The sequence below is a fragment of the Salmo trutta genome, chromosome 17 (assembly GCF_901001165.1).
Source record: "Salmo trutta chromosome 17, fSalTru1.1, whole genome shotgun sequence".
Classification (NCBI taxonomy): Eukaryota; Metazoa; Chordata; class Actinopteri; order Salmoniformes; family Salmonidae; genus Salmo; species Salmo trutta.
In genome coordinates this window covers 41,634,493-41,660,903 of record NC_042973.1, presented here as the reverse complement: position 1 = coordinate 41,660,903, position 26,411 = coordinate 41,634,493, and the positions used below count along the sequence as shown (strand labels likewise).

The 26,411-nt window shown below is 44.8% G+C and overlaps 1 protein-coding gene across 5 annotated transcripts in view; it reads right to left on the bottom strand.

Annotated features, from left to right (window-relative positions):
• Nucleotides 1-26,411, bottom strand: part of mical3a (microtubule associated monooxygenase, calponin and LIM domain containing 3a) — a 92,188-nt gene that overhangs the window by 19,297 nt on the left and 46,480 nt on the right. For 3 of the 5 annotated variants that reach the window (XM_029696817.1, XM_029696818.1, XM_029696819.1), the window contains exons 15-34: nucleotides 26,211-26,282; nucleotides 25,900-26,082; nucleotides 24,324-24,434; nucleotides 23,742-23,825; nucleotides 21,833-21,928; nucleotides 20,795-20,905; nucleotides 20,485-20,592; nucleotides 19,845-19,955; nucleotides 19,402-19,500; nucleotides 17,572-17,679; nucleotides 16,865-17,051; nucleotides 15,513-15,607; nucleotides 9,782-9,875; nucleotides 5,582-5,777; nucleotides 5,005-5,291; nucleotides 4,392-4,481; nucleotides 3,468-3,623; nucleotides 2,936-2,998; nucleotides 428-502; nucleotides 97-296 (exon numbers count right to left, since the gene is read on the bottom strand). In XM_029696817.1, coding sequence (XP_029552677.1) covers nucleotides 97-296; nucleotides 428-502; nucleotides 2,936-2,998; nucleotides 3,468-3,623; nucleotides 4,392-4,481; nucleotides 5,005-5,291; nucleotides 5,582-5,777; nucleotides 9,782-9,875; nucleotides 15,513-15,607; nucleotides 16,865-17,051; nucleotides 17,572-17,679; nucleotides 19,402-19,500; nucleotides 19,845-19,955; nucleotides 20,485-20,592; nucleotides 20,795-20,905; nucleotides 21,833-21,928; nucleotides 23,742-23,825; nucleotides 24,324-24,434; nucleotides 25,900-26,082; nucleotides 26,211-26,282 — 2,526 coding nt within the window. The remainder of the gene's footprint in view (nucleotides 1-96; nucleotides 297-427; nucleotides 503-2,935; nucleotides 2,999-3,467; nucleotides 3,624-4,391; nucleotides 4,482-5,004; nucleotides 5,292-5,581; nucleotides 5,778-9,781; nucleotides 9,876-15,512; nucleotides 15,608-16,864; nucleotides 17,052-17,571; nucleotides 17,680-19,401; nucleotides 19,501-19,844; nucleotides 19,956-20,484; nucleotides 20,593-20,794; nucleotides 20,906-21,832; nucleotides 21,929-23,741; nucleotides 23,826-24,323; nucleotides 24,435-25,899; nucleotides 26,083-26,210; nucleotides 26,283-26,411) is intronic. The other 2 variants (XM_029696820.1, XM_029696822.1) reach the window with 1 other exon arrangement.

The following is a 26,411-nucleotide window of genomic DNA, read 5'->3' as shown; positions in this document are numbered from 1 at the left end:
AGAGGAAGAGGAGCATTTAGACTTTGACGAACTCATTAAATGCCAAGACCACAGAACTAATGGCTAACAAGTAGATGAGAGGGAAACATTTCTTACCTGTAAATCAGGCTGTGGAGTCGGTGGTTTGACTGGCGAGAGCGCAACTTCCCCAACTAACTTCACAGGACTGACACTAGTTTGTTCAATGCTATAGGCGATCCCCTGACTCTGCGACTTCTTGTCCTCTTCAGGAAGCGCATCACTGAGCTCTGACTGGTGCAGACGAGCCTCAGCCTCCGCGTCAGAGGGAATGTCCTCTGTAATAATATAGACAAAATCAGTCACCATAGCTCATTAAGCACAGTGTTCTTAATAAGCCTTCTGTGAACCCTCAATAAAGTATTAGATACAAAATAGTAGAGATTTGCTGAATAAGTTGGTTCAATACCCTGGTCCATCTCGGTGCCTGGCTCAAAATCATGGCTGCCCACTTCTGCTTCCGGGTCATCATCCTCACAGGGCTCTGAGGGCACAGGAGAGATAAAGTTAAACAGGGGTATCAACTGAGCTTTCAGTTAAGTTCAAGCGGTCTAACGGGTTGTTCCATGTCATTTCAGAAAGTCATGACACCCACGATCACAGATTGTTCTGAAAAGGTTTCTGCAGTTAGAAACAGATAAGATAAGCATTCCTACAACATTATTTTGTTTAAATATAATTTGATCTCTGAGAAATTAAGCTAGTGATTGCATTCAAATTGGCCATTTTAATTTATAGTTCATATAACATTCAATAAATATAGCACACAACATCCAATTTAGGCCAAACTTTTTTTCTACCAATAAGAAATACATGAGGAATTCCCCCCCCCCCCCCCCCCCCACCCACACACACACAAAAAACCCCACTGGGAATACATTACATAGTATTAAAAACAATACCACAAGCCGCAGCTCCATACTACTTGTCAGAAATATACAGGTTGTTGGGGTTGGTGGGTGGGTGGTTTTGGAAATATATATTTTTTGATTACCCATGTCTTACACATTGGTAGAAAAAAAAGTTTGGTCCAAATAGGATGTTGGGTAGTATTTTTATTGAATATTATTTGATTCCTATACATTTAAATGGCCAATTTGGCTGCAATACAATTAGCTTAATTTCTTAGAGATCAAATTATATTTCAACAAAATAATGTAGCAGGAATGCTAATCTCATCTGTTTCTAACTACAGAAACGATTTCAGAACAACTTGAGAGGGTGGGTGTCAAAATCCTCTTTCTTGTTGGTTTTTGAAGGTGGAGCAACCCTAATCTGAACCCTCTCCATGTCTGACCTCAGAGTAAAAAGATAAGAAACAAAGTGTTATTAAACAAATACTTAAGAAAATGCCTTTGGGTAAATTTGAAGCGTGAAGAACAGGAATGAGATACAAGCAAACGAAAGGGGATTATTAAAAACTATACTATAACAACTACTACTACTACAGACTAGGCTAAGGAGAGGTACACTTCTGGGACAAACTATAAAAAAGAGATTTGTGGTAAGATATTAACAGACACGTCATTATAACATTTAGAGATAGCTACACATAAACAATAAAAAAAAGAAGAGCATATATCATGGCATGATTAGTGGTATGAGACATGCACTGATCCATTTCTGCAAAACATGACGCTTGCATCAAGCAGTTGCACAACCAAAACGGGTTAATGGCATCCCATGTCGAAGTGGACAAGCAAAAGTATCCCTCCTCCAAAGCGTCCTTGTGAGCTCGATACACTATACGTGTAGGGGAGAGAGTTACTAGTTTGTATGTTTTTTTGTGTGTCAAGAACGAAACCCCTCCAAAAAGCTTCAAATGGGAGTCACCCGACCTCAGAAACATGCAACTGTTAATATCAGAGGAAAACAACTATTCCAGAGAAATGACTGAGCTCTAACTGTCAACTCCGCCCACATTCATTCCCCATCTAGTGACACCATTGTGCAGGCAGAGGCAGACTACCATAGACTTGCAACAGCTCTAATGTGTTATCAGCACAGCTTTTAGAAAGCTTTACCCTGGCTGGCCTGGCACGCTGTGAATGATCTGACTCTCAACCCCTAACACATCCTGACCTCCGACGGGCTTTAACACGACCTATACCCATCCCCAGGCAGAATAATTTTTTCATTTTTATTTTTTACTTTTAACCCTTTTTCTCCCCAATTTCATGGTATCCAATTGGTAGTTACAGTAGCTGCAACTCCCGTACGGACTCGGGAGAGGCAAAGGTCGAGAGCTGCGCGTCCTCCAAAACACAACCCAACCAAGCCGTACTGCTTCTTGACACAATGCCCGCTTAACCCGGAAGCCAGCCGCACCAATGTGTCGGAGGAAACACCGTGCACCTGGCGACCGTGTCAGCATGCACTGAGCCCGGCCCACCACAGGAGTCGCTAGTGCATGATGGGACAAGGACATCCCTGCCGGCCAAACCCTCCCCTAACCCGGACGACGCTGTGCCAACTGTGTGCCGACCCATGGGTCTCCCGCAGTGACGCATCTTGCACTGAGATGCAGTGTCTTAGACCACCGCGCCACTCGGGAGTTCATTCTCTTACATTCTTGATGGTGCTTGCCGCTATAAAAACGTGTCAAGTCTAGAACACCTTATGCAACTCGTCTCCCCTTCTACTCCTATTTGCTGTAGGTACTGTATAGTCCGATGCACAGGGAAGCGGGGTTGGGTGGTGAGTGAAGTGGTAAAGGTAGTGCAAGTGTTGGCTTCACCACAAGAGAGATACCCTCTGCTGCGTGGCATCATTCCAGCATGCATGCTTGTGAGTGTGGGTCTGTGTGAGTGTGTGCTGCCATGCTCTAAGGAAGGCCGGTATACAGTAGCATAGAGTTACGAGCTAAAGTATATAGGGATCATCATATAGAATGATCACATATATCGTTCTGCACTACCTCCGGACACCGACTCCAACCAGACTCGCACAGCCTCATGACGAGCGGATGTGTGGGCGGGGGCTACATTCAAAACAAACATTGGGATAGGAAATGAACGTAAAACAACAGACACATGGGAAAGAAACAACAGATCAAAACAAAGCCAAACTAGACAGAATAAAAAAAAATGAGAAAAAAAAATGAAGGAAGCCGGGGTGTGATTGTTGACCTTTGACCTGACCCAGTGACACCGGTGTCTTTGTCCACCAGTCACAACCCCAGACCCCCGCAATAACAATTAGACACAACATAAAAGGCTGGACAAGAATTAGACAGAAAATAAAGCAGGGCAATCAAAACAATTCACAGACGATTATAGACAATATGTTTGTTAATGTTGGGGTTAACAGGGTGGCTCCTCCTGGCTCAGACACACAGAAGTAGCCGGTCTGATGAGAAACACTGGTCTCTTCCCTCAACCTGGAGACCCACAGCCACGGGGCCAGGTCTGGGAGTGTACCCAGGGATCAGCTCCTCTGGGCTGGGTTACCTGTGGAGGGGGACTGGGTGAGCGTGGTGGATGGCTGGGAGGCCGAGGCAGGAGGCTCCTCCTTGTCCCCCTCTGACAGTACGGAGACTCGTCTGAGATTCTTAATGCCCGTCGGATCCACAGGCTGCAGCACCTGCTGGATCTGCAGGTTTCTGGCTGTATGGAGGTGTAGGGGTTGGACCATTTTTGTGTGATGGTGGTGTGTGTGGATTTGAGTTGCAGAAGGGTGAGAGAGAGTAGAGGAGAGACAGTTGTTGAGGAAGTAGGGTGGGAATACAAAGGGAAAGGGGAACAGACAGGACAGAAAGGGAAAGAAAAGGAGAGAGAAGGCAGGGAGGTGATTAAAGACCAGTAGGAGACAGTAGAGTTGTATATGATATACCACAACCAGGAAGGTGGACGCTGCATGCACTAGCACCCTGGAACAAGAGTAGCAGCTTTACAGTAAAAGTATTACATTAGGAACAAATATATATTTAAAAATAGAAATCACCAAGTCTCAAGACTTTAACAATGTTTATCATCACACCACTCTCTGTCATGCTAAAACTGTAATGACCAAAACTGACTCGGTACATTTTCTTAGTATTAGTCGATTAGTACAGAAGTTGAAAGGAAAAAAAAGTTAATTTGAAAAACGTTAAAAGGGTTAGGGGAAAAACAGGAAGTCATATTTCAGCTTGAAAATGTAAAACAGAGAATGAAAAATAATCGTCCTTAATCTCTTCAAAATCGTACTATATTGCAAACAACCAAATCAGACAACATAATAATGCAAACAAAACACTTCAGGAGAAAGGGTGACATTCTATATGCAACAGGGTAAGGGGTAAAAATAAACAAATTAATGAGAAGGTTTCTTCACTCGTAGTTATTTTGTTCAGTGTACAAACTGCAAAACTCATCCACAGGCAGTGGTGCTACCTTTAAATCTACAGGTATCCTCTTCGTCTTGGAGGTTCTCCAGCCATATGCCTGACTGGAGCTCCAGCTCCCACGGGCAGTACTCCCCCTCTACCAGTTGGGGGAGACATCGCCCACATAATAACCCACGCACACGCACACACACGCACACACACACAGACGTCACACACAGGAAGGGAGACACATGGTGGGAAAGAAGAGGAGAGGAAGAGGGAGGAAGAGAAATGGAGAAGATGAGGAAAACTGACTTTACAATGACAGGTGAAAAAGGTACACTTTTCTATAAGAAGCAGATTCAGTCTGTTCTGCGATAAATTGTCACAGAGCTGCGATGAAGACTGAATGCTCACATACACATGAGGAGGAGGGATGAGGAAGACCTCATAGGGAAAACATTGACATCCCTCTGGCTCTGACACCAGTTTACTGGAGGCTACCTCTCAGAACCCACTGACTGAACACCTAGAAACAGCAGCTACATTCATAAATGTCATATCACTACCTTCACATTGAATCAGGACAGAATAATAAGGATCGGCACACCAACAGGACATCTGAAAACCACAGACAAACTGCATAGATGTTTGTGAAACTTAAAAAAAAAAAGGTTTACCATCAGTCGATTCGGCCTCATCGTCCTCCTCCTCTTCTTCTTCGTCATCTTCCTCCTCCTCCACTTCTAGATCCCTAGCGATGTGACCATGTGTCTCGTCCTCTCCCTCACCGTCCTCTCCCTCAGCCCCTGGGTCGCTGTCAGTCTTCAGCTTGGCATGGAGCTCCACAGCCTCCTTCCAGGGTACCCCTCCCAGGTCTGAGGGGCTGGGGGGGTCCTGCTGCTCCTCCTCCTCATGTTGCTCCTCTTCCTCCTGGTCCTCCTCCTCCATGTCAGACTCAGAGCTGCTGTATGAAAGCAAGAGAGGGAGGTGCAAGTTAGAGCAGGCAAGGTTGGAGTCATCATGGAAGGGGATATATACACACCAACACTTACTGGCACTGTATGTATCCAATACTGGAAAACCACTGGCCATAACGATCATCACATATGAACATGCAATAATAAAATGATAATTTAAGTATCTGCCACGCTTTGTGTACACTACTATATATAGGCCTATGTTAAATTGCTGAGATTCAACAGTTGTTGCCACGGGTCACCCCATGCAGAGTTGACTGTTTCTCAATGGTCTCACCTGGAGCCCAGGTCTGCGTGCGCGTCCTTGTCCAACACACTGCTTAGGTTGTGTTCGGCCAGCGTCTCCTCGGGCACCTCCTCTAGGTCCTCCTCCCGCTGCAGAGACAGACGGTAGTTCTCCAGCTCGATGCGCTCCGGCGTGCCCCGCAGACGCTTAGCCAGGCTGGGCTCCTGCAGCCCGTTCACCTCCGGGACTGGGGTGGACCGCGGAGGGGCAAGGGCGGAGGGGGAGAGAATACAGACAGGCAACTGAGAAATCATAGGTCGCATGGTCGAGGAGAGGAGCTGGAGGGGTACAGCAGCGCAAGAGCCATGCAAGGCTCAGCTTTCATTCAAACTGGGGCTATGCTCCTCTGCAACTTCTCTCAAGGTTTGCACTATACCATCGGACCAGTACTGTGCCTAATGCATAACAACGTGCTAGCTACCAGAAACCAGATCTTTTCCATAATCACGTTTCCATCCATGTTTCTTCCATGACTATAGTTGAGCACGGATTTATTGTGACTCATTTTCTATCAACTGATTTGTGTCACGTTTGAGACATTTTTTTGTTTTGTTAATATGCACATTTCTTTAGATTCTAGGAAAAACAGACAAAAACACAGCCATTCTAATAATTTATTGCATAAATGTTTGTTTCCTACAGTGTCTCACAAATCCAATATATATATATATAGTGTATATTATTTATACTTTATAGAATTATATAATATAACATTCTATATGCAACAGGGTAAAGGTTGGTACTACTTTGCCTGTTTCCCATCCTAGGAAGCAACTCTTAAAGCTGACAGACACTGAAAGTCTAAATTTGAGGTGAGATTATACAATAGCACAGATGCGGTAAAGATGTCAATGGAACACAGGACACTGATGCCGTCATTGAGGCACATTCAACAAACCTGATATAACAAAGTGTATATTCGTCAAATCCGTAATGATTTATACACAGAGTCTACAAAACATTAAGGACACATGCTTTTTCCCATGACAGACCAGGTGAAAGCTATGATCCCTTATTGAGGTCTCTTGTTAAATCCACTTCAAATCAGTATAGATGAAGGGGAGGAGACGGGTTAAAGAAGGATTTTTAAGCCTTGAGACAATTGGAGACATGGGTTGTGTATGTGTGCCATTCAGAGGGGGAATGGACAAGACAAAAGATTTAAGTGCCTTTGAACGCGATATGGGAATAGCTGCCAAGCGCACAGGTTTGTGTCGAGAACGGCAACGCTGCTGGGTTTTTCCACACTCAACAGTTTCCTGTATGTATCAAGTGTGACGACCCTCCCCCTCTGTCTGCCGAATTCTTTCCCTTTGCTCTTGTTTTCCTTAATAGGATGTCGGTGGGCGGAGCCGGGAGGGTCGTCAGCCAAATGGGACACACCTGGGCTCGGGTGTGTCCCAGGATAAATATACCTCTTCCCCTTATTCATTGAGGAGACTCTCTCCATGCAGACACTGATAGATTTTGGTCGTGGCATTTTTGTGGCTGTTTTTGTTTGTTTGCGTTGGCACCTTTCAACACCCCTCATTATCACATCTATGCACGCAACCACTCACTTACACTACTGATGACTGACTACACACACCATTGTTAATTATATTTAGGTTTACTTTAGTTAATAAATATATTTTGTTATTCCTTATCTCCACGTTGTATCCCCTTTTTGTTTCGAACTTTGAGCTGGTTCGTGACAAGAATGGTCCACCACCCAAAGGACATCCAGCCAACTTGACACAACTGTAGGAATCATTGGAGTCAACATGGGCCAGCATCCCTGTGGAACGCTTTTGACACCAGAGTCCATGCCCCGACGAATTGAGGCTCTTCTGAGTGCAAAAGGGGAGGGTGCAACTCAATATTAGGAAGGTGTCCTTAATGTTTTGTACACTGTGTATATTGTAAAAGGCCCACAATGTGGTTACTAAAGTCAGATTTTGATATATTTGGCTATTTTCACTGCATAACATTTAGAAGTGACCGCTAAATGCTAACTCCCGTTCGTATGAGCTAGTAGCATAGCTAGCGTACATAAATTGGTCGCGGTAGTCAAAGTAGTTTAACTGCAATGCAGTTGATAAGTGATGATGACATGAACATATATTGACATCCATACAAGCATTAAACTCTGATTTTTACCTCAAATATTGTGAAATACACATACAGTATAAACAACAGCCTAAATGACGGCTAATTCTGCTGGTGAGCAATGAGGGGATTCGGGATCTCTTGCCCACGCATTCGTAAAAATGGTTTGGGTCGTGTTCCATTTACCTTTTTACCGCATCTACATGGCACATAGTTCTTTAAAATTCTAAATGTGGCTTATACGTTAAGGGAGAGAGAAACTTACCAACAGACAATGTGTTGTAAGCAATGACCTTACGCAACACTCACCAAAGCATGGTGTGGTAAGGTAGTGAGTGTGATATTTGATTTGTTTTTATGAGCTGGTGATAGTGGTGACAGTTCATGTCAGATGAGTGAAACTGAAGAATGCAGAACTCTAGTATCACAGGGGAGCATTTAGAGGGCAATTACACTGTCTGCATCATGAGACAATAGATTCTTGAGCCAATTCATTTTATTCCACTAACCTCTAAAGACTATAATACAAATGATAGGGATTCCCAAAGGTCAGCATGTGTTACGAGATGATCAAGGTCATTGCCATTATCAGGAAATATATGTAATGTCTGCGGCCTGCCTATATCTTATAATATATATTATATATATATATATATATATTAGTTCCAAGTATAAATGTGCTAGTAGTTGGGAGAAAGCCTTATATTTACCTTAATTATAATACTGGCCTAGTAGGCCTACAGATGACCTATTAAAGTAATCTTAGATACAAACGTCCCACTTTAGATCATTCGCCTGACATTAGATATACCAAGCTACACGTTTCAGCTATTACATCTATGACCCCACAGTATATGCAAGAGAAATGTAGCATTCAGGAAAAGCAGCGGAGGTGTCCGTATGCAAAGAGAGAAGGTGGGAATGCAGGAGGACAGACAGGACAGCCACTGATGGTACGGTCAGAGAGGAGAGGGAGGGTGGATCTCACAAGGGGCCAATCACAAGCACTGTTTCAAGCACTAGCTTTTGGCTTCGGGCTGCTCTGATAGGAGGGTGAAAAGGTAAAGCTCACAGAGAACCAATCACAAGCACTAATACAGGCACGCTCTAGTCAGCAGGTCAAAAAGGAGAAGGTAAAGCTAAGAAAGTCACAGGCCACTACAGGTTACAATCACAAGTTTGGCCATCGATTAAAGCACAGGCAGGCAAAAGAGCACACTCAACTTATTTCTTGAGTAATATAACATGTTTAATATCATAAATGTATATAAATACGACATGTAATGTACATAACTGCAGGTTACAATTCAACAGGTTACTGTTAAATTACTAATAACCAGTTAAATTACTAATAACCAGTAAAATTACTAATAACCTGTTAAATTACTAATAACCTGTTAAATTACTAATAACCTGTTAAATTACTAATAACCTGTTAAATTACTATAAGTCACTGAGAAAAGGTAACTTGAGGATAATGGTCTTAAAAACCATAGAAGCAAACAGCGAAGGCTCATCATTTTGCCTGACTGTTATTTTAATTTCCAGGCCGAGAAATGAAGAAGAAGATGCACCATTTGTTTCAAATCTAGCTGCCGGCCGGGCTACTTTACTAGCTAAAATCAATCCCAAATTGGATGCGAATGGGAGGGAATGCTGCATCTTCAAGAAATAAATAACACTACACACACAGAATCACAAGATTTACATCAACAGGACAGCAAGTCAACAAGCTATACGAAAGACGGATAGAGGATGCTAGCTTAGATATATACAGTTTCCCTCAGAGTCATTAGTTGGTGCAGTGAAGTCATAGGGAGACGGGATATGTTATACAAAGCATTGTGGGTACTGTAGTACATCATGCTACAGGTCATGCTAGGAGATTGAGCAGGGCGTTGAGGGTGAAACAGCAGAGGAGGTAGATACAGTAGGTACAAAGGAATGGCGAGTCGAGGGGGTTTAGCGCCACCTGGTGGCAGGTCCAGGACAGGGTCCGGCAGAGGGTGCGCAGGGGCCCCTCCCCCCTCCCCCGGGCCAGCGGGGCCAAGCGGGGCAGTGGCACCACAGCTAGAGTTGAGGAAAGCGGGGTAGTGGGAGTACCTGAGGACCGGCGCTCGGTGGGGGAAGGGGATGCCATCGCCCCCCTCCCGGGGGAGTCCACGGTGACCGCCGCAGGCAAGGACGCCTGGTTGTCCTGGAGACGAGACAGAAGTGGAGGGGAGGAGGGGGTCAATACACATCCTACACTTCCTGATTATCCTACGAAACAGATCCAGTGTGTGTGTGAGTGAGAGAGATTGGGAAGTGCACTGCTCCTCCATCATTGAGAGGGATAAATTCACAGAACTGGAGAGAGACATGGTGGAGCTCAGAGAGTTAGTCCACACAATCCAGACAGAACAAACCCACAAAACAGACCAGCACAACAACACCCCCCCCCAACAAGACCCGGAGGGCAGAAGGTGGAGATGGACGGCCGTCTGAGAGAGCTGGCCGCCCTAAGGAAGGAGGTGAGAGAACTTAAAGAGTCACACATGGCACTGAAGGAGGAGGTGAGAACCTGAGGTGTGACAGAGAGCAGGACACTCCCCCGGAGAAGCCAGCAGAACAGCCCACCCCAGACCCCAACACAACATTGGGACAGGACCCACCAACCCCTCCTAACAGCCCCCCCTGTCAACTCCCCTGATTGCTCTCGACAACCCCCACACATCCACGGAGGACAAACAAAAGCCAGAGATTGTGCTCCTCATTGACTTAAATGTCAAATATATTCAAGAGGGAAACTTTTTCCAAAACACAAAGTGGCTAAGCTCTAGTGCCCAAATACTAGGCATGCCCTGGAGCTGTTGTCAGAGAACAGACTAGGGGCCCCCAGCCACATCATAATTCACACAGGCACAAATGACCTGAGGGCCCAGCAGGAAAGGGTGGCCACAGCACTCAAGGGAGTGATTGAAAAAGCTTATTCCACTTCCCCCAACGCACAAGTGGTTATATCAACCTGCTACCACGAAAAGCGTTTACCCTGCCACCATACAGCTGTTGAATGCAAGAATTCCGCGAGACTGTGCCCCAAAACCTCATGTCTACCTGGCCCACCACTCCACCCTGGACTTGAACAGCCTTTATGACCAGGTCCACCTCTACAAGGCAGCCATCCCAACTTTTTCCAGGACCCTGAAGGATGTCACTCTCAACCGTAGACCCAGCACGTCACACAGGAGCAACAGAGCAACGGACACCCCGCCGAGACCAGCGAGACCCTCTCCCAGACCTGCAAGACCCCCTCCTGAAGGACCTGCACTGAGAGAACCCACGCCAAGAGGACCTACACCCAGACCAACAGAATCACCAGCCACACACCAACCAGCTAAGACCCCAAGCGAACCCTGGCCACAATCTATATAGGGCCCCCCATATCATACCTATGCCCCTTCTGCCCACCCCATGCCCCCTACCCCTGCGGCACGGACCTCAACATGATAGCAGGACATATGCCCAGGCCGTGAGTAGAGCAACAGGCCCAACCCCCACTATTACACCCCCCCAAACCCCATCCTGCGACCTAAGTGATATGTAGATGCTCAACATGCTCTGCTCACACCTACTGTAATGGTCCAGGCCTAAACCATACAAAAACAACACTAGACAATATGGAACACAAAGCTTTTACTATCTCATCCTGGAATATACAAGGTCTGAGGTCATCTGCCTTTGGCCGAAAGAGCAGGAACCTGGACTTCATAAAAGAAATTGGAAATACAGACATCGTCATCCTACAAGAAACATGGTTTAAAGGAGACGGACCCACTGGTTGCCATCTAGGCTACAGAGAGCTGGTAGTCCCATCCATCAAACTACCAGGTGTGAAACAGGGAAGAGACTCAGGGGGTAGGCTAATTTGGTATAGAGCAGACCTAACCCACTCTATTCAATTAGTCAAAACAGGAACATTTTACATCTGGCTATAAATTAATAAGGAAATTATCTCAACAGAGAAAAATGTCCTCATGTGTGCTACCTATATCCCCCAATAGAATCCCCATACTTTAACAATGACAGCTTCTCCATCTTAGAGGGGGAGATCAACAATTTTCAGGCCCAGGGTCATGTACTAGTTTGTGGCGACCTAAATGCCAGAACTGGACAATAACCTGACACCTTCAGCACATAGGGGGACAAACACCTGCCTGGACGGGACAGCATTCTCTCCCCCATAAAAACGGGTCACAACTCCTGCAGCTCTGTCGCCCGCTGGGTATGTACACAGTCAATGGTAGGCTTCGAGGGGACTCCTATGGTAGGTACACATATAACTCATCTCTTGGCAGTGGTACTGTAGACTACTTTATCACTGACCTCAACCCAGAGTCTCTCAGAGTGTTCACAGTCAGTCCACTGACACCCCTATCAGATCACAGCAAAATCACACTCTACTTGAACAGAGCTATGCTCAATCATGAGGCATCGATGCCAAAGGAGCTGAATAATATGTTTTTTAAATGCTATAGATGGAAGGAGAGTAGTGTGGAAACCTACCAAAAAACAATTGGGCAACAACAAATTCAATCCCTTCTAGACAATTTCCTGGACAAAATGTTTCACTGTAATAGTGAAGGTGTAAAGCTGGCAGTAGAAAACCTAAACAGTATATTTGACCTCTCAGCTTCCCTATCAAATCTAAAAATTATAAACAGAAAACCGAAGAAAATGAACAACAACGACAAATGGTTTGATGAAGAATGCAAAAACCTAAGAAAGAAATTGAGAAACATGTCCAACCAAAAACATAGATACCCAGAACACCGGAGTCTACGCCTTCACTATGGTGAATCACTAAAACAATACAGAAATACACTACGGAAAAAGAAGGAACAGCACATCACAAATCAGCTCAATGTAATTGAAGAATCCATAGACTAACCACTTCTGGGAAAATTGGAAAATACTAAACAAAAAACAACAGGAAGAATGGAGATGTATGGGTAAACCACTTCTCCAATCTTTTTGGCTCTATAACGAAGAACAAACAGCAAAAACATATACATGACCAAATACAAAATCTTATAAACAACTATTAAAGACTACCAGAACCCACTGGATTGTCCAATTACCTTGAATGAACTACAGGACAAAATAAAAACCCTCTAACCCAAAAAGGCCTGTAGTGTTGATGGTATACTCAATGAAATGATCAAATATACAGACAACAAATTCCAATTGGCTATAATAAAACTCTTTAACATCATCCTTAGCTCTGGCATCTTCCCCAATATTTGGAACCAAGGACTGATCACCCCAATCCACAAAAGTGGAGACAAATTTGACCCCAATAACTACCGTGGGATATGCGTCAACAGCAACCTTGGGAAAATCCTCTGCATTATCATTAACAGCAGACTCGTACATTTCCTCAGTGAAAACAATGTACTGAGAAAATGTCAAATTGGCTTCTTACCAAATTGTCATGCGACAGACCACGTATTCACCCTGCACACACTAATTGACAAACAAACCAAAACAAAGGCAAAGTCTTATCATGCTTTGTTGATTTCAAAAAAGCCGTGGACTCAATCTGGCATGAGGGTCTGCTATACAAATTGATGGAAAGTGGTGTTGGGGGGAAAACATACGACATGATAAAATCAATGTACACAAACAACAACTGTGCGGTTAAAATAGGCAAAAAACACATTTCTTCCCACAGGGTAGTGGGGTGAGACAGGGACGCAGCTTAAGCCCCACCCTCTTCAACATATATATCAACGAATTGGTGAGGGCACTAGAACACTCTGCAGTACCCGGCCTCACCTTACTAGAATCTGAAGTCCAACGTCTACTGTTTGCTGATGATCTGGTGCTGTCACCAACCAAGGAGGGCTACAGCAGCACATTGATCTTCTGCACAGATTCTGCCAGACCTGGGCCCTGACAGTAAATCTCAGTAAGACCAAAATAATGGAGTTCCAAAAAAGGTTTAGTCACCAGAACCACAAATACAAATTCCCTCTAGACACCGTTGCCCTAGAGCACACAAAAACTATACATACCTTGGCCTAAACATCAGCGCCACAGATAACTTCCACAAAGCTGTGAACGATCTGAGAGACAAGGCAAGAAGGGCATTCTATGCCATCAAAAGGAACATAAAATTCAACATACCAATTAGAATCTGGCTAAATACTTGAATCAGTTATAGAACCCATTTTCCTTCATGGTTGTGAAGTCTGGGGTCCGCTCACCAACCAAGAACTCACAAAATGGGACAAACACCAAATTGAGACTGCATGCAGAATTCTGCAAAAATATCCGTAAAACGTAAAACACCAAATAATGCATGCTGAGCAGAATTAGGCCGATACCCACTAATTATCAAAATCCAGAAAAGAGCCATAAAATTTAACACCCACCTAAAAGGAAGGGATTCCCAAACCTTCCATAACAAAGCCATCACCTACAGAAATAGAGAGAGTCCCCTAAGCAAGCTGGTCCTGGAGCTCTGTTCACAAACAGAAACAGACCCCACAGAGCCCCAGGACAGCAACACAATTAGACCCAACCAAATCATGAGAAAACAAAAAGATAATTACTTGACACATTGGAAAGAATTAAGAAAAAAGAGAGCAAACTAGAATGCTATTTGGCCCTAAACAGAGAGTATCTAGTGGCAGAATACCTGACCACTGTGACTGACCCAAACTTAAGGAAAGCTTTGACTATGTACAGACTCAGTGAGCATAGCCTTGCTATTGAGAAAGGCTGCCGTAGGCAGACCTGGCTCTCAAGAGAAGACAGGCTATGTGCACACTGCCCACAAAATGAGGTGGAAACTGAGCTGCACTTCCTAACCTCCTGCCAAATGTATGACCATTTTAGAGACACATATTCCCTCAGATTACACAGATCCACAAAGAACTTGAGAAATACCCAATTTTGATGAACTCCCATATCTACTGGGTGAAATAACAGTGTGCCATCACAACAGCAATATTTGTAACCTGTTGCCACAAGAAAAGGGTAACCAGTGAAGAACAAACACCATTGTAAATACAACCCATATTTATGTTTATTTATTTTCCCTTTTGTACTTTAACCATTTGCACATCGTTACAACACTAAATTGACAAAATATGACATTTGTAATGTCTTTATTATTTTGGAACTTCTGAGTGTAATGTTTACTGTTCATTTTTATTGTTTATTTCACTTTTGTATATTATCTATTTCACTTGCTTTGGCAATGTTAACATATGTTTCCCGTGTCAATAAAGCCCCTTGAATTGAATTGAGAGAGAGGGTGAGAGAGAGAGAGGGTGAGAGAGAGAGGGTGAGAGAGAGGGAGGGTGAGAGAGAGGGAGGGTGAGAGAGAGAGAGGGTGAGAGAGAGAGAGGGTGAGAGAGAGAGAGGGTGAGAGAGAGAGAGGGTGAGAGAGAGAGAGGGTGAGAGAGAGAGAGGGTGAGAGAGAGAGAGGGTGAGAGAGAGAGGGTGAGAGAGAGAGGGTGAGAGAGAGAGGGTGAGAGAGAGGGAGGGAGAGAGAGAGGGAGGGTGAGAGAGAGAGGGAGAGAGAGAGAGGGTGAGAGAGAGAGAGAGAGGGTGAGAGAGAGGGTGAGAGAGAGGGTGAGAGAGAGAGGGTGAGAGAGAGAGGGTGAGAGAGAGGGTGAGAGAGAGAGAGGGTGAGAGAGAGAGAGGGTGAGAGAGAGGGAGGGAGAGTGTGTGTGTGTGTGTGTGTGTGTGTGTGTGTGTGTGTGTGTGTGTGTGTGTGTGTGTGTGTGTGTGTGCGTGCGTGCGCGGGGTGGTGGAGGGTGGAGAGATGATGGGTCAGTAGTACCTTAGCATTGAGCAGAGCAGGAGTCGGTGCCGGCCTCTTCCTCTGAGCCTGACCAGACGAGCGGTAACAGTAGTGGGGCTTGCAGTAAAACTTCCCTGTAGGAGAGGAGACAGAAACAGAGAAGTACTAAACCAGTGTAAAACAAACATCTTTTGCAGATTAGAGTGCATTAACCTCATCTGACTGTTGCATACTCTTCAGTACCGTGAAAGCCTGTGTGTGTGTGTGAGAATGCTGTACATAGAAAGACAACATTTTGTCCCTCATTTCCTACTGGGCATTCTGGAGTCTGCTCTGCCAGTAGGATGACTGGGATCCCAAACTAAAACTGGGAGAAACAGCCTCTCTTGTCATTGCAAACAATTTGCTACTTGTTCCATGAGCACAAGAGAGGCCTTGTGACACTCAGGGAGAGAAAATGAATAAATCCTGCAGCAGACACTGAGGACAATATGATGACTCCTACTGTAACCACAAGGACAACCACAAGGACAAAGCTTGGTATAGTATGTATGTGTGTGTGTGTCTATGCGTCAACACTTTTTACAGTGTCTTCATCATGTAACAGGTTCCTTCGAGTCTAAATTCATCGTATTGTGTGTTAGAAATGTCTGTGCCCTGTTTGAATTTAGTCAAAACAAAGTGATTGTGTCATTCAGTGGGATGTTTGTGAACATATCAACAGTGTATGCAAGCTGTATCTATTCACATGTACACTCAGTGTACAAAACATTAGCAACACCTTCCCTCAGAACAGCCTCAATTCATCGGGGCATAGAATCTACAAGGTGACGAAATGTTGACTCCAATGCATCCCACAGTTGTGTCAAGTTGGCTAGATGTCCTTTGGGTGGTGGACCATTCTTGATACACACAGGAGACTGTTGAGCGTGAACAACCCAGCAGTGTTGCAGTTCTTGACACACTCAAACCGGTGCACCTGGCACCTACTAAAATAACCCGTTCAAAGGCAGTTATATCTTTTGTCTTGCCCATTCAGCCTCTGAATGGCACACATATACAATCCATGTCTTAAATTGTCTCGAGGCTTAAAAATCCTTCTTTAACCCGTCTCCTCCCCTTCATCTACACTGATTCGAAGTGGATTTAACAAGTGACATCAAGGATCATAGCTTTCACCTGGTCTGTCATGGAAAGAGCATGTTTCCTTCATGTTTTGTACACTCAGTGTACATTTGTATTAGTCTGATCCCAGAACTGTTTGTATGATGTTACCAACTCCTACAGTCATTCAATGGAAAGACGGCACAAACATATCTGTACTGAACGAAAAGCACACTACACATAGTGACCACAACAGGTGGCTTAAAGTAGGGTCTTCCTCCACGCACCGTCCTCCACGTCGAAGGCGTAGGATGAAAGTCGTAGTGTGGTGCCGCAGTAGTCACACTTAAAGCAGCTGCGGTGGAAGAACTTGCCCTCGGCACTCAGCCGCTCCATCACGTACACACGCTTCTGGCAGAAGAAGCACACGTCACTGCCCCCGATGTTCTGGGGGAACTCCTTCCTCAGGGAACCCTGTAAGGGTGAGAGGACGAGAAGAGACAGTATTAGGAGCTGGGGAGAGGTAAAGAGAGATGAGGAGAGTGGGAAGCCATTTTCCTGAAGCCCCCGGCTTCACAACTAAGTGGGAAAAATCGAACTGATAGAGAGTTAGGGGATATGGGATCAAATGTTCCATTGATATCAAACCATTCACAACCTAGTAGATTACGGCTGTGAATTAGCCGCTGCCATTGTTTTATTTTTTTATTTAAACACCAGGCAAAACATTTTCAGAAACACCTGAGATTAAAGCACATTGGATACCACCACAAAAAGACACAATGCTTAAGTGGGGTCAAATGTTCCACACACACAGAACACTGGTCACAGAGTTCCTAAGACACACACACAATTACAATCCGTCTCTACAACTAGAAGGAAGTCCTAGTTACACTCATCGTCACCAAACACCACATTTACGTTCCCTAGCTGGAGTCACTTCACTCTTGGGTCTACAACATGCCTAGTCTCCTACGATGCCATTGGCTCTTACCAATTCCCACTCGTCAAGTAAGGGCTTAGGTTCCTCCTGAGGTTGAAGCTGATTGGCTATCTGCTCAGCCAATAAGCTCACTTCCCCTGTGTACATCTTTAAATGTCTCTATCGAAGGCAGAGAGACAAAGAAAGGACAGTAGGATGAGAAAGACAGAGAGAGAGGAAAAAGAAAGACATGCCAAGACAAATGGAGACTTCGGGATTTTTGCAATGGAGGCCCTTTATCTACTTCCCCAGAGTCAGAACAACTTGTGGATACCATGTTTTTAATCATCTGTGTCAAGTATGAAGGAAGTTAGAGGTAGTTTTGCGTGCCAATGCTAACTAGAGTTAGTGCAATGACTGGAAGTCTATGGTATCTCCTAGCATGCTAGACGATACCATAGACTTCCAGTCATTATGCTAAGGCTAGTTAGCAACTTCCTTCAAACTGCATGCCAAGACATACAAATGGTATCCAGGAGTTCATTGATCTCTGGGGAAGTAGATAAAGGGCCTCATTGCGAACATACCGAAGTATCCCTTTAAGGATGAGAGAAAAGACATGCAAAGGAATGTGAGCAAAACTAAAATGGCAGAGTAGGAGTTGTATGAGGAAGAGGGGTAAACTATGATGGGAGGTGAGGTAGTACACTATGTAAGGCACTAAAGGGCACTGGGAAAAAATATTCAACTGATTACGAGAGGGAAACTAAGCCATGTTTGGTTGATCGGCCCACCAGCCCCACCCAATGAACTGCTTTAAATGAGTGTTATCAACAGAAGAGAAATACGTGCAAACCAACTGCATACAACTCTTGAACCCTCACTGGCACAAATAAAGGCATTACCCACACCGCACCACATGCAGTGTCCGACAGAAAGCCTATTTGAGTTGAGCCAATAAAACACATGTGATGTATACACACCATTACTTTAATGAGGAGTGAAAGCTGTTGACTGGCTCTGTGAGGCTGAGTATTATCCTGGACTTTGACTGTGGCTATATGCGCTTACACCCATATACACATGCACACAGGCACACACACAGTCAGATTTATGGTGTTAATGTTTCCTGCGCTACACTTCGGCTAATAAAACAAGAAAGATAATTGGTCACCGTGGACACAGGAAGTTAGGATCAACTGTGTACATTCAAAAGATCAGAGATTCACTGTAATATGTCAAAAGCGCTTCAGCTGTAACCCTAAAATGGCCGGGATTACATCAACAAAGATCCCAAAATAACATTTATCCTGCAGAGACAGAATTGAGGTCAGTTAGCACAGCGTAAGCCATAGAAAAGAGATTGAAATATTTGAAAGAATGGCTGATTTACTGTAAATATACCATGCTGTATTTATTAGCACATCTCTGAGCCATGATTACACCAGCCCAGTTGGAACAGAACCGGGCTTATCAACATGAGGATCAAATTAAACTGTGTTGAGGCCAAAACATCAGGCAAGGACTCCCCGAAGCACATAGACCACAAAACTGAAATGCAATGCAGGCCACACCCAAGGGACTACTTACAGCAATCTATTGGAACATAAATCAATCATACGGCTATGACTACAGTACATTCTCTTCCACATTTCAGCGTCATCCCACTTTTCACCACAGTCATCTGAGTAGTATCTTTGACTAAAACGGCACGTGTTTTTACAATTATACATAATATGAACCATTCCCGTATGCAGTGTGAACTTGCTTGTTAGGACACACATTGGACATCAGTTCAATTACATATCACAGGCCAGGCAGTGAGTTATTTGGCCCATCTCCAAGAGCCAGTGAGTGTTAGGGTGATCTCCACTGTCAATCTTCCCAGAAGGGAGGGGCTACCGGTCTCAGAGTTTCAGGGGAGGAGAGGGGGCTCTCTGGCTTCTGGCTGTGGGACAGGTGCCTCTTTTGTACACAGAAATGCAAGGCTTTTTTCATGGACTCCAGGGGAAAAAAAGAGGGAAGAGAAAGGACAGTTATGGCAGGATGACTTGGTTAGAGAAAAGAGAAATTAGGAAAGATGTAAAAAAAGCTGATATGAAAATCCCTTGACTGGGTCATATTCCAATTCTACAGAACAGTAATGACTGATACTGAGTAAATAGTAAGACTAATCGAAACCTAAGTGGTTTTTATTGATCAGTTTATCACTCCGTCTGACAGTCATGATATACTGTAAAGTAACTAGAGATCAGAGACCAGGTTGGTTCTTTGGTAGTCGTAAAGTCCTTGACTTGGAACTTGGACTCGGGGCTATCGGGCGCTGTTGGCGTACTGTGTATCACCTGTGAATTTGCCAGCTTGCCTTGAAACTGCGAGGCTAGCTGCTCAGCCCTCTCCTGTACACTAAGGACATGTAGCGGCATTTGGTCATCAGAGCGCAGCGGTTCTATCTCCTGCAGAATAAGGAATTATTAGATTACAAAAGAATAGAAATGGAAAGGCAGAGTTTAGCCATGCACTGGTATTTTTAGTTCTGTTCCACAAAACACCCCGTACTCCACACAAGACCCTGACTTCATTTCACCTTTATTTAAACAGGAAAGACCGTTGAGGTTTGCGTTAGTGGTTGAAGTGATTTTTACGTGACAGGTTTGCCTGACCTATGCATACTGACAAGGGTGGCGCGACTGCTGCACCTTCACATCACTAATCAACTATTTTTTATTGATCTCCATTTGCCATGCAGTAGAAACACAGGGGCAAACTCAGTCTAGGTCAACTTATGAGGTTAGCAGTCAGAGAAATGTTACAACGCAGCGGTCCTTAATGGCAGTAGATCTATCTCAGAGATGAGTGCTGTATAATTCTAATCAAGCCAATCTATGGAAATCACTCGAAAGGTGGTGGTGTTTAAAGGAAGCAGAGACGTGTTAGTGCCAGCTCCACACTGCAGGTCTTTAGTCCCCAGGCAGGAGAGGATACCTGTCCAAGAGCTTCAGGGGAGGAGAGGAGGTTTTGTGTGTTCTGGCTGAGGGTTCTGGCTGACAGGTGCCACTGTTCTATAAAGAAACGCGAGGGCTTTTTCTTAAGCTCCAGGGGGGAAAGGGAGAGGACAGAGAAATGGGACCGTTTAGAGAAGGCAGCAGGAATGAGAATGATCAGAATGATGACGTGTACTGGAGTAAAACAACACTAAAAGACACAAACTATTCAAAAATGCAATATATCTAGTAGTCCTATCACTTCCAGGTAACGGATTCACTGATGCTAGACAGCACGGTTTGGTATTCACCTTTGGTTTCTCGGGTTTACCCTTAAACTTAGCGATTAGCCAGGCAGACCTCTCCTGAATGCTAGGGATGTGAATAGGCTCTGGCTCCTCAAGCTGCATGGGTTCCCATTTCTGCAGAGCAAACCAAGGTAAGCCTTGTGTGCGTTTACAGTCTGTTTGTCCCAAAACTTGATGACACTGGTTAGATGCAGTTAGCTGGTAGGGTTGGCCTAAAACCCTATGAAAGGCTATGAAATATGAGACCACTAACAACAAAAGGGCAGACATATCATGTATTCATACTGTATATGAGTTAGCATGGAAGCACTGCTATGGTACAAGAGAACAAACAATGATGAAACTAGCCCTGAAATGGCAGAAGTCATCACCTGCTTACCCTTTGATTGTTGTTCGTCCCAATCATTCGTCTGCCCACAACAATTCCTTCCGTTCTCCCCCACACAATCCGTAGAGACACCCAGTCACACACACTCTGTCTGGGTTGTTCGTTCCCCAGAGGTTAGTACTGATTACAGCAGGCCCATGCAACCATGGTTGTTACCCTGTGAGCCTGAGGTGTCTGGTTCTGTGTGGTCTCTTCCTCCTCCAAACCTTCTCTATCACAGTGCTTAAGAACACGCACGCACGCACACGCACACGCACTTCAATACTGACCACTGAGAGCTAGGATCATGTTTCTCCGATCTAGGCCTTCATAAGCAAACCGCAGCATGCCATGTACAGTATCAGATCTTCCACTGCAGAAAGTATGGCAACAAGGCCCCAATCTACACACTGGTCAGCCACAACATAAGCAAAAGCCTCTTAAAGTTAACAAAAAGCAACCCACTGACGAGAAGAATGTAAACTAAGACTAGATAGTTTATTTTAGTTAGATTGGAAGTTCTCTAAGAGGAAGGGGAGGAAGAGTCGAGCTTTCTACTTTGACAGCACATTTGGAGAACTTATACAAAGGTAAGACCTGAGAGGAAAGGTATTGGATCGACAAGGAAGAGGACAGGGTAGTATGTCTGGTCTGGTAGGGCACAGACTGGTCACCTGTGAGTGAAGAGAGAGCGAGGAGGTGGAGGAAAGTAGAATGGTTTTCTTAGGGCAGCTCCGCGAGCCCGAGCACCACTCTGTACCGCTTCTTGGCTTGAGTGAGGAGAGGAGGACAGGCCGTCACTTGCTGGTGTCACCGACGTCCACCATTTAACACGCACATAAAATCGATACCATTCAGGTATCATATTACCTCATCCGAATTCACTTTTGAAGTCAACACACACATTTACATATTAATATCAATTTAACTCATGATTCACATCCACTAGGCTAAAACAACCATCTGCTACAGGACTACCCTCACCCACACACTCATTCCCATTACTACCACGGGCATGCTACTACACTAAACACTCACGCCAACACTGTTGAACGACACACCAGGACACACACAGCGCACAAAGACCACCCACTGGATGTATGTGGAAAATGATGGCGAATAAACCACATTTCCCAACTCTAGTTATAATACAGTTAGCAAGCATGAGAGAAATCTGCAAGTTGAAGGGAGAAAAACACAGCCACAAAAACCTTGTGGATGAATGGGAAAAAGAGGATTGGGAAAATTAAATTAAATAATAATCGCAGGATGAGGAAAGCATGAAATACTGTGGAGAGCGAGAGTATACTTATGTGAGTCTAAAGAGCTACTAAAACAGGAGTACTAATCAGTCAAAATGAGTGTGTGAGATGGAAATGTGGTATTGGAAAGTTCTCAGTGTCCATCCACTCAGTCTAGATGTTAAAGGTAAACTTAGCTAAATGACTTTGCCACGAGCAGCACCGGAGATATTGAGATGAACGAGATGCAAGACATCATACACGTATTCCTATGGAAAACTACCGATGGCGCATGAAGCCGGAAGAATTTGAATTTGAAGCGCCATATTGCTGAATGGGGCTGAACGGCACAACAACAAAAAATGAATCGCTAAGGATCATGGTGAAAGTGGCCCTAACAAGCAAAGGATCATGATCGATGTCGTTTACATCCTGCCTGAGAGACACGTGCAAAGAGTGTGAATGAACCTCCTCGTAGCCTGCCGGCCTGTGATTGGTCTGTGTCAGTACGTGGTCCTGTGTGACGGCAAATATAGTAGTCAGAATAGATCAGTATTTAATTAAATATCTCAATTTATAGCAAACTTTTAAATAATTCACTGTGGGGATCGAACTTGATCATAATAAACACATTTTAGAGCCCAAAACAGCAGTCTAAAAATTACATGTTTGGCCGTTCTGCCGATCGCAATTTTCATAGGCTTTCTAGGGCAGACCAGGGCTTTTGGCACCGCTGGGTTTCTACGCAGTAGCCGACCAGCAGGGCTTGTGACTTCACACTCCAGACCGGACACTGGGGGCCTGGTTCACAGTGTGGTAGGCAGGGCACCAAAACAGCAGAGAAGTTGAGCCTCGTGCTTCAACACTCTTAGTTGCTGTGGAAACTGATCCACTCTGCTGTTGACTTTCTGCATCTACATCATAATCGCTGAGGCTACCTTTAATGGCTTAATGGTGTGTTAACTAATATTTCCACAGAAAATCTATATTTTTTAATTGCAGACTATATCCAGCAAATGAACTGAGGATTAGCATTCAGGGGTCAATCAAGCACAGCTCTGAACTAGCCATGTGGCTCAAACTATTAGACTCCGCATCTATCGTTTAAAAAGAACTACACAGAAACGACAAAGAAGCTACAACGATTAGCTAACTAAGCTACATCTTTGATTATTAGCACAATTAAGCTAACTGAGCTCAGCTAAAGCATGTTTGTCTATGAAGGCATGAGATGCTAGGCTAGCTAGTGGCTAGCACTGATAGCATGGTTAGCTGGTAAGCTGGAGAGGGGAGATGGCCTACTAGGCAGGGACTGCTACAGCGTCAGCCAGGCCAGCAGTACCTGCTCCCCTCTGATAGGTAGGGTCTGACACTTGACCTTCTCCTTATAGCGGAAGCTGAGCTGCTCCTGCTGCTGGGTGCGTTTCTGAGACAATACGAAGGGAGTCCGAGAGGGGAGAGGGATAATCCACACGAGACAAGAGAAAACAAGGGAGAGAGGGAGAGAGATCGGGACAGGGAGATGGAGAAGAAGATGGAGAGGGATAATCCACACGGGACAAGAGAAAACATGACGTCACGTCACACACCGTCTGGGCTGAAAAGTCAACGGGCGGCACCCACACACACACAGCTGCTTATTCTGGCAACACACGCAAAACGATCCGATCCAGAAGTTTAACAACACGTACACTCTGACCTTTTCTGTTGTTGTTGTCATCAACTAAATCGAAACTACTGGTTTCATCACTCCAAAGTCTACAGAAAACAAGACGTGCTATGTCTATGATCAATAACAGTTAGTAAGCTACAATCTGGACACAAAGCTATACTACTGTCAAACACAGCAGAGAGAAGGTTGCTTAGGGACATCCAGGGGTTAGACTAGGGTCTAGGGGAGGGAGGTGAGGTGTCCACTCTTTACCTGTCTCCATGCAGGGACCGGAGCGAGGCGAACAGGCTCCCTGGGGGGGTCCAGGGAGGCAGGGGGAGGGGGCAGCGCCAGGACGAGACCCAAACCGGGCAGAGAATCCCCCTTTGACCAGTGGAAGATGAGAGACAGCCAAAGGGGTCAATAACAGACCAGGACACGGTGAGCAATAGCCCCATGAGTCACGGTCATGATCCACAGTGGGAGGAGAGGAGATGTGGGAAGAGAGGAAAAATAGAGAGGGAAGTGAATCATGAGGAGACAAGCCGGTTGGAAAAAATGTAATATGACTACAACATGACATGCATGATTATTGTACCAGCTGGACCTATCTTAGGCTTATAATTGACTACAGAATTAAGAACTGTAATATGGACACTGTGGCAAATACATGATCAGTATTTCATGCAAAGAGCAGAAGGGTGAAAGATGGGGTGAAAAAGTGAAGCCCACTGGCTGGAAACAGCCACACACAGGCTCATCTTTCAGTCATTCTAGTGCGACAGACACAATTCAATTCAACACAGCAGCAGCAGAATACAATGTAATATTACCACCAGTGGGACTCATTGTAAGTAGGGCTTAGCTCCTATTAAACAACATGTACATCGTCTTTGATGGGCCATTTGTAGCTGGTTATTATACCATTAGGAAAGATGGCAACTAAAGACTGGTGAATCAATCATGTTTTACATTGTACAAATATGTGACCAAAAGAGAAATCTTTCAAACGTTGTGCCCAAAGCTTGTTCACTCAGCACGCCACTTGACCCGGGCCATGCTATTCACTTCTAACGTTTCATCAATTCAATTTACATTAACCAAGTGGTCCTCAGTATCAACCATCTTAGCAGTTGTAGCGATTGCAAAACACACAGCCCGAGCAGGAATTGTGGAATGGCAACACTCTGGAACGCTGCCTGTGAGTTGTCTTTCTATGTCAACAATAGTGGCTTGTGTTCCACTAACCCACATAGCCTTCCCACTGCTCCAGGCCAGCAGTACTGGCCTCTCAGGGTACCTGACCCAGGATCAGGTCTTGGACTGGCCCTGTAAACCCATTCACGACCTAGTCCTGGAGGAGCAAGCCAGTCAGCACAATCAGCACTTCTGTACCACGGAACAATATCCGTTAATATTAGCATTCTGGGCCCCGGATTCACAAAGCGTCTCACAATAGGAGTGCTGATCCATCTTTATATCATAATTATTCATGACCTAAAAGGGAAAACTGATCCTAGATCAGCACTCCTACCCTGAGAATCTTTATTCATACAGGCCTTGGCGTTCAACACAATAATACAGTTGTACAGTGCTCCTACACACTCAGCATCACGAGACTATTAGTCATGTTAGACGCCGTGAGATGAAATAGATCTGCATATTTACTATTTGACAAACACAACACTGTGTGCAAACAGATCTGCCATCATGTGATCTACCATCCAGGAAAGCTAAATCCCAAGCAACAGTTCTCATGTTTAAAACAGGTTTACCGTCGTCTCTTCCCACATCCAGGCAAGCAAGACTACTCCTTACACCCACCAGACACATAGGAGTCTCTCCATACCTGTCTTTTGAGGCCCTTGGATTCGGCGGGGGCGTTCTCCTCAAACTTGGCGAGGAGCTGGGTGGCCATGGACTTGACTTTGTTGTGGTTCCCTACAGCTGCTGACTCTTCCTTCATCTTCCTTTCTGTCAGAGCAGTACTGTTAGATGGCCTGTCGTCACGGTTACCCCTCAAAACCTCTTCCTGTTACAAACACATGGACAGGAAGAGACCAGTCGGAGAATAAATTTTACGTGACAGTTTCTCTCAGTTTGCAAAGCTCCGAAGCGAAGTTCAGCATCTGAGTTTGAACCCTTGAAAGTGTTACCCACGTCTTCAGAGTTGTCAGCCTGGCTGGTCTTCCTCCTCTTCCCCAAACCATCCACCTCCTTCTCCTTTTTGTCCTGTTGATCACATGATGTCACTGGTTATTTCAGGCAGACACCTACTGATTCCTACATTAGCATTAAAACATGACAGAAACACATGAGACCGCTGACAGTGATGTAATGGGCCATGAGTCCTGGCCACTG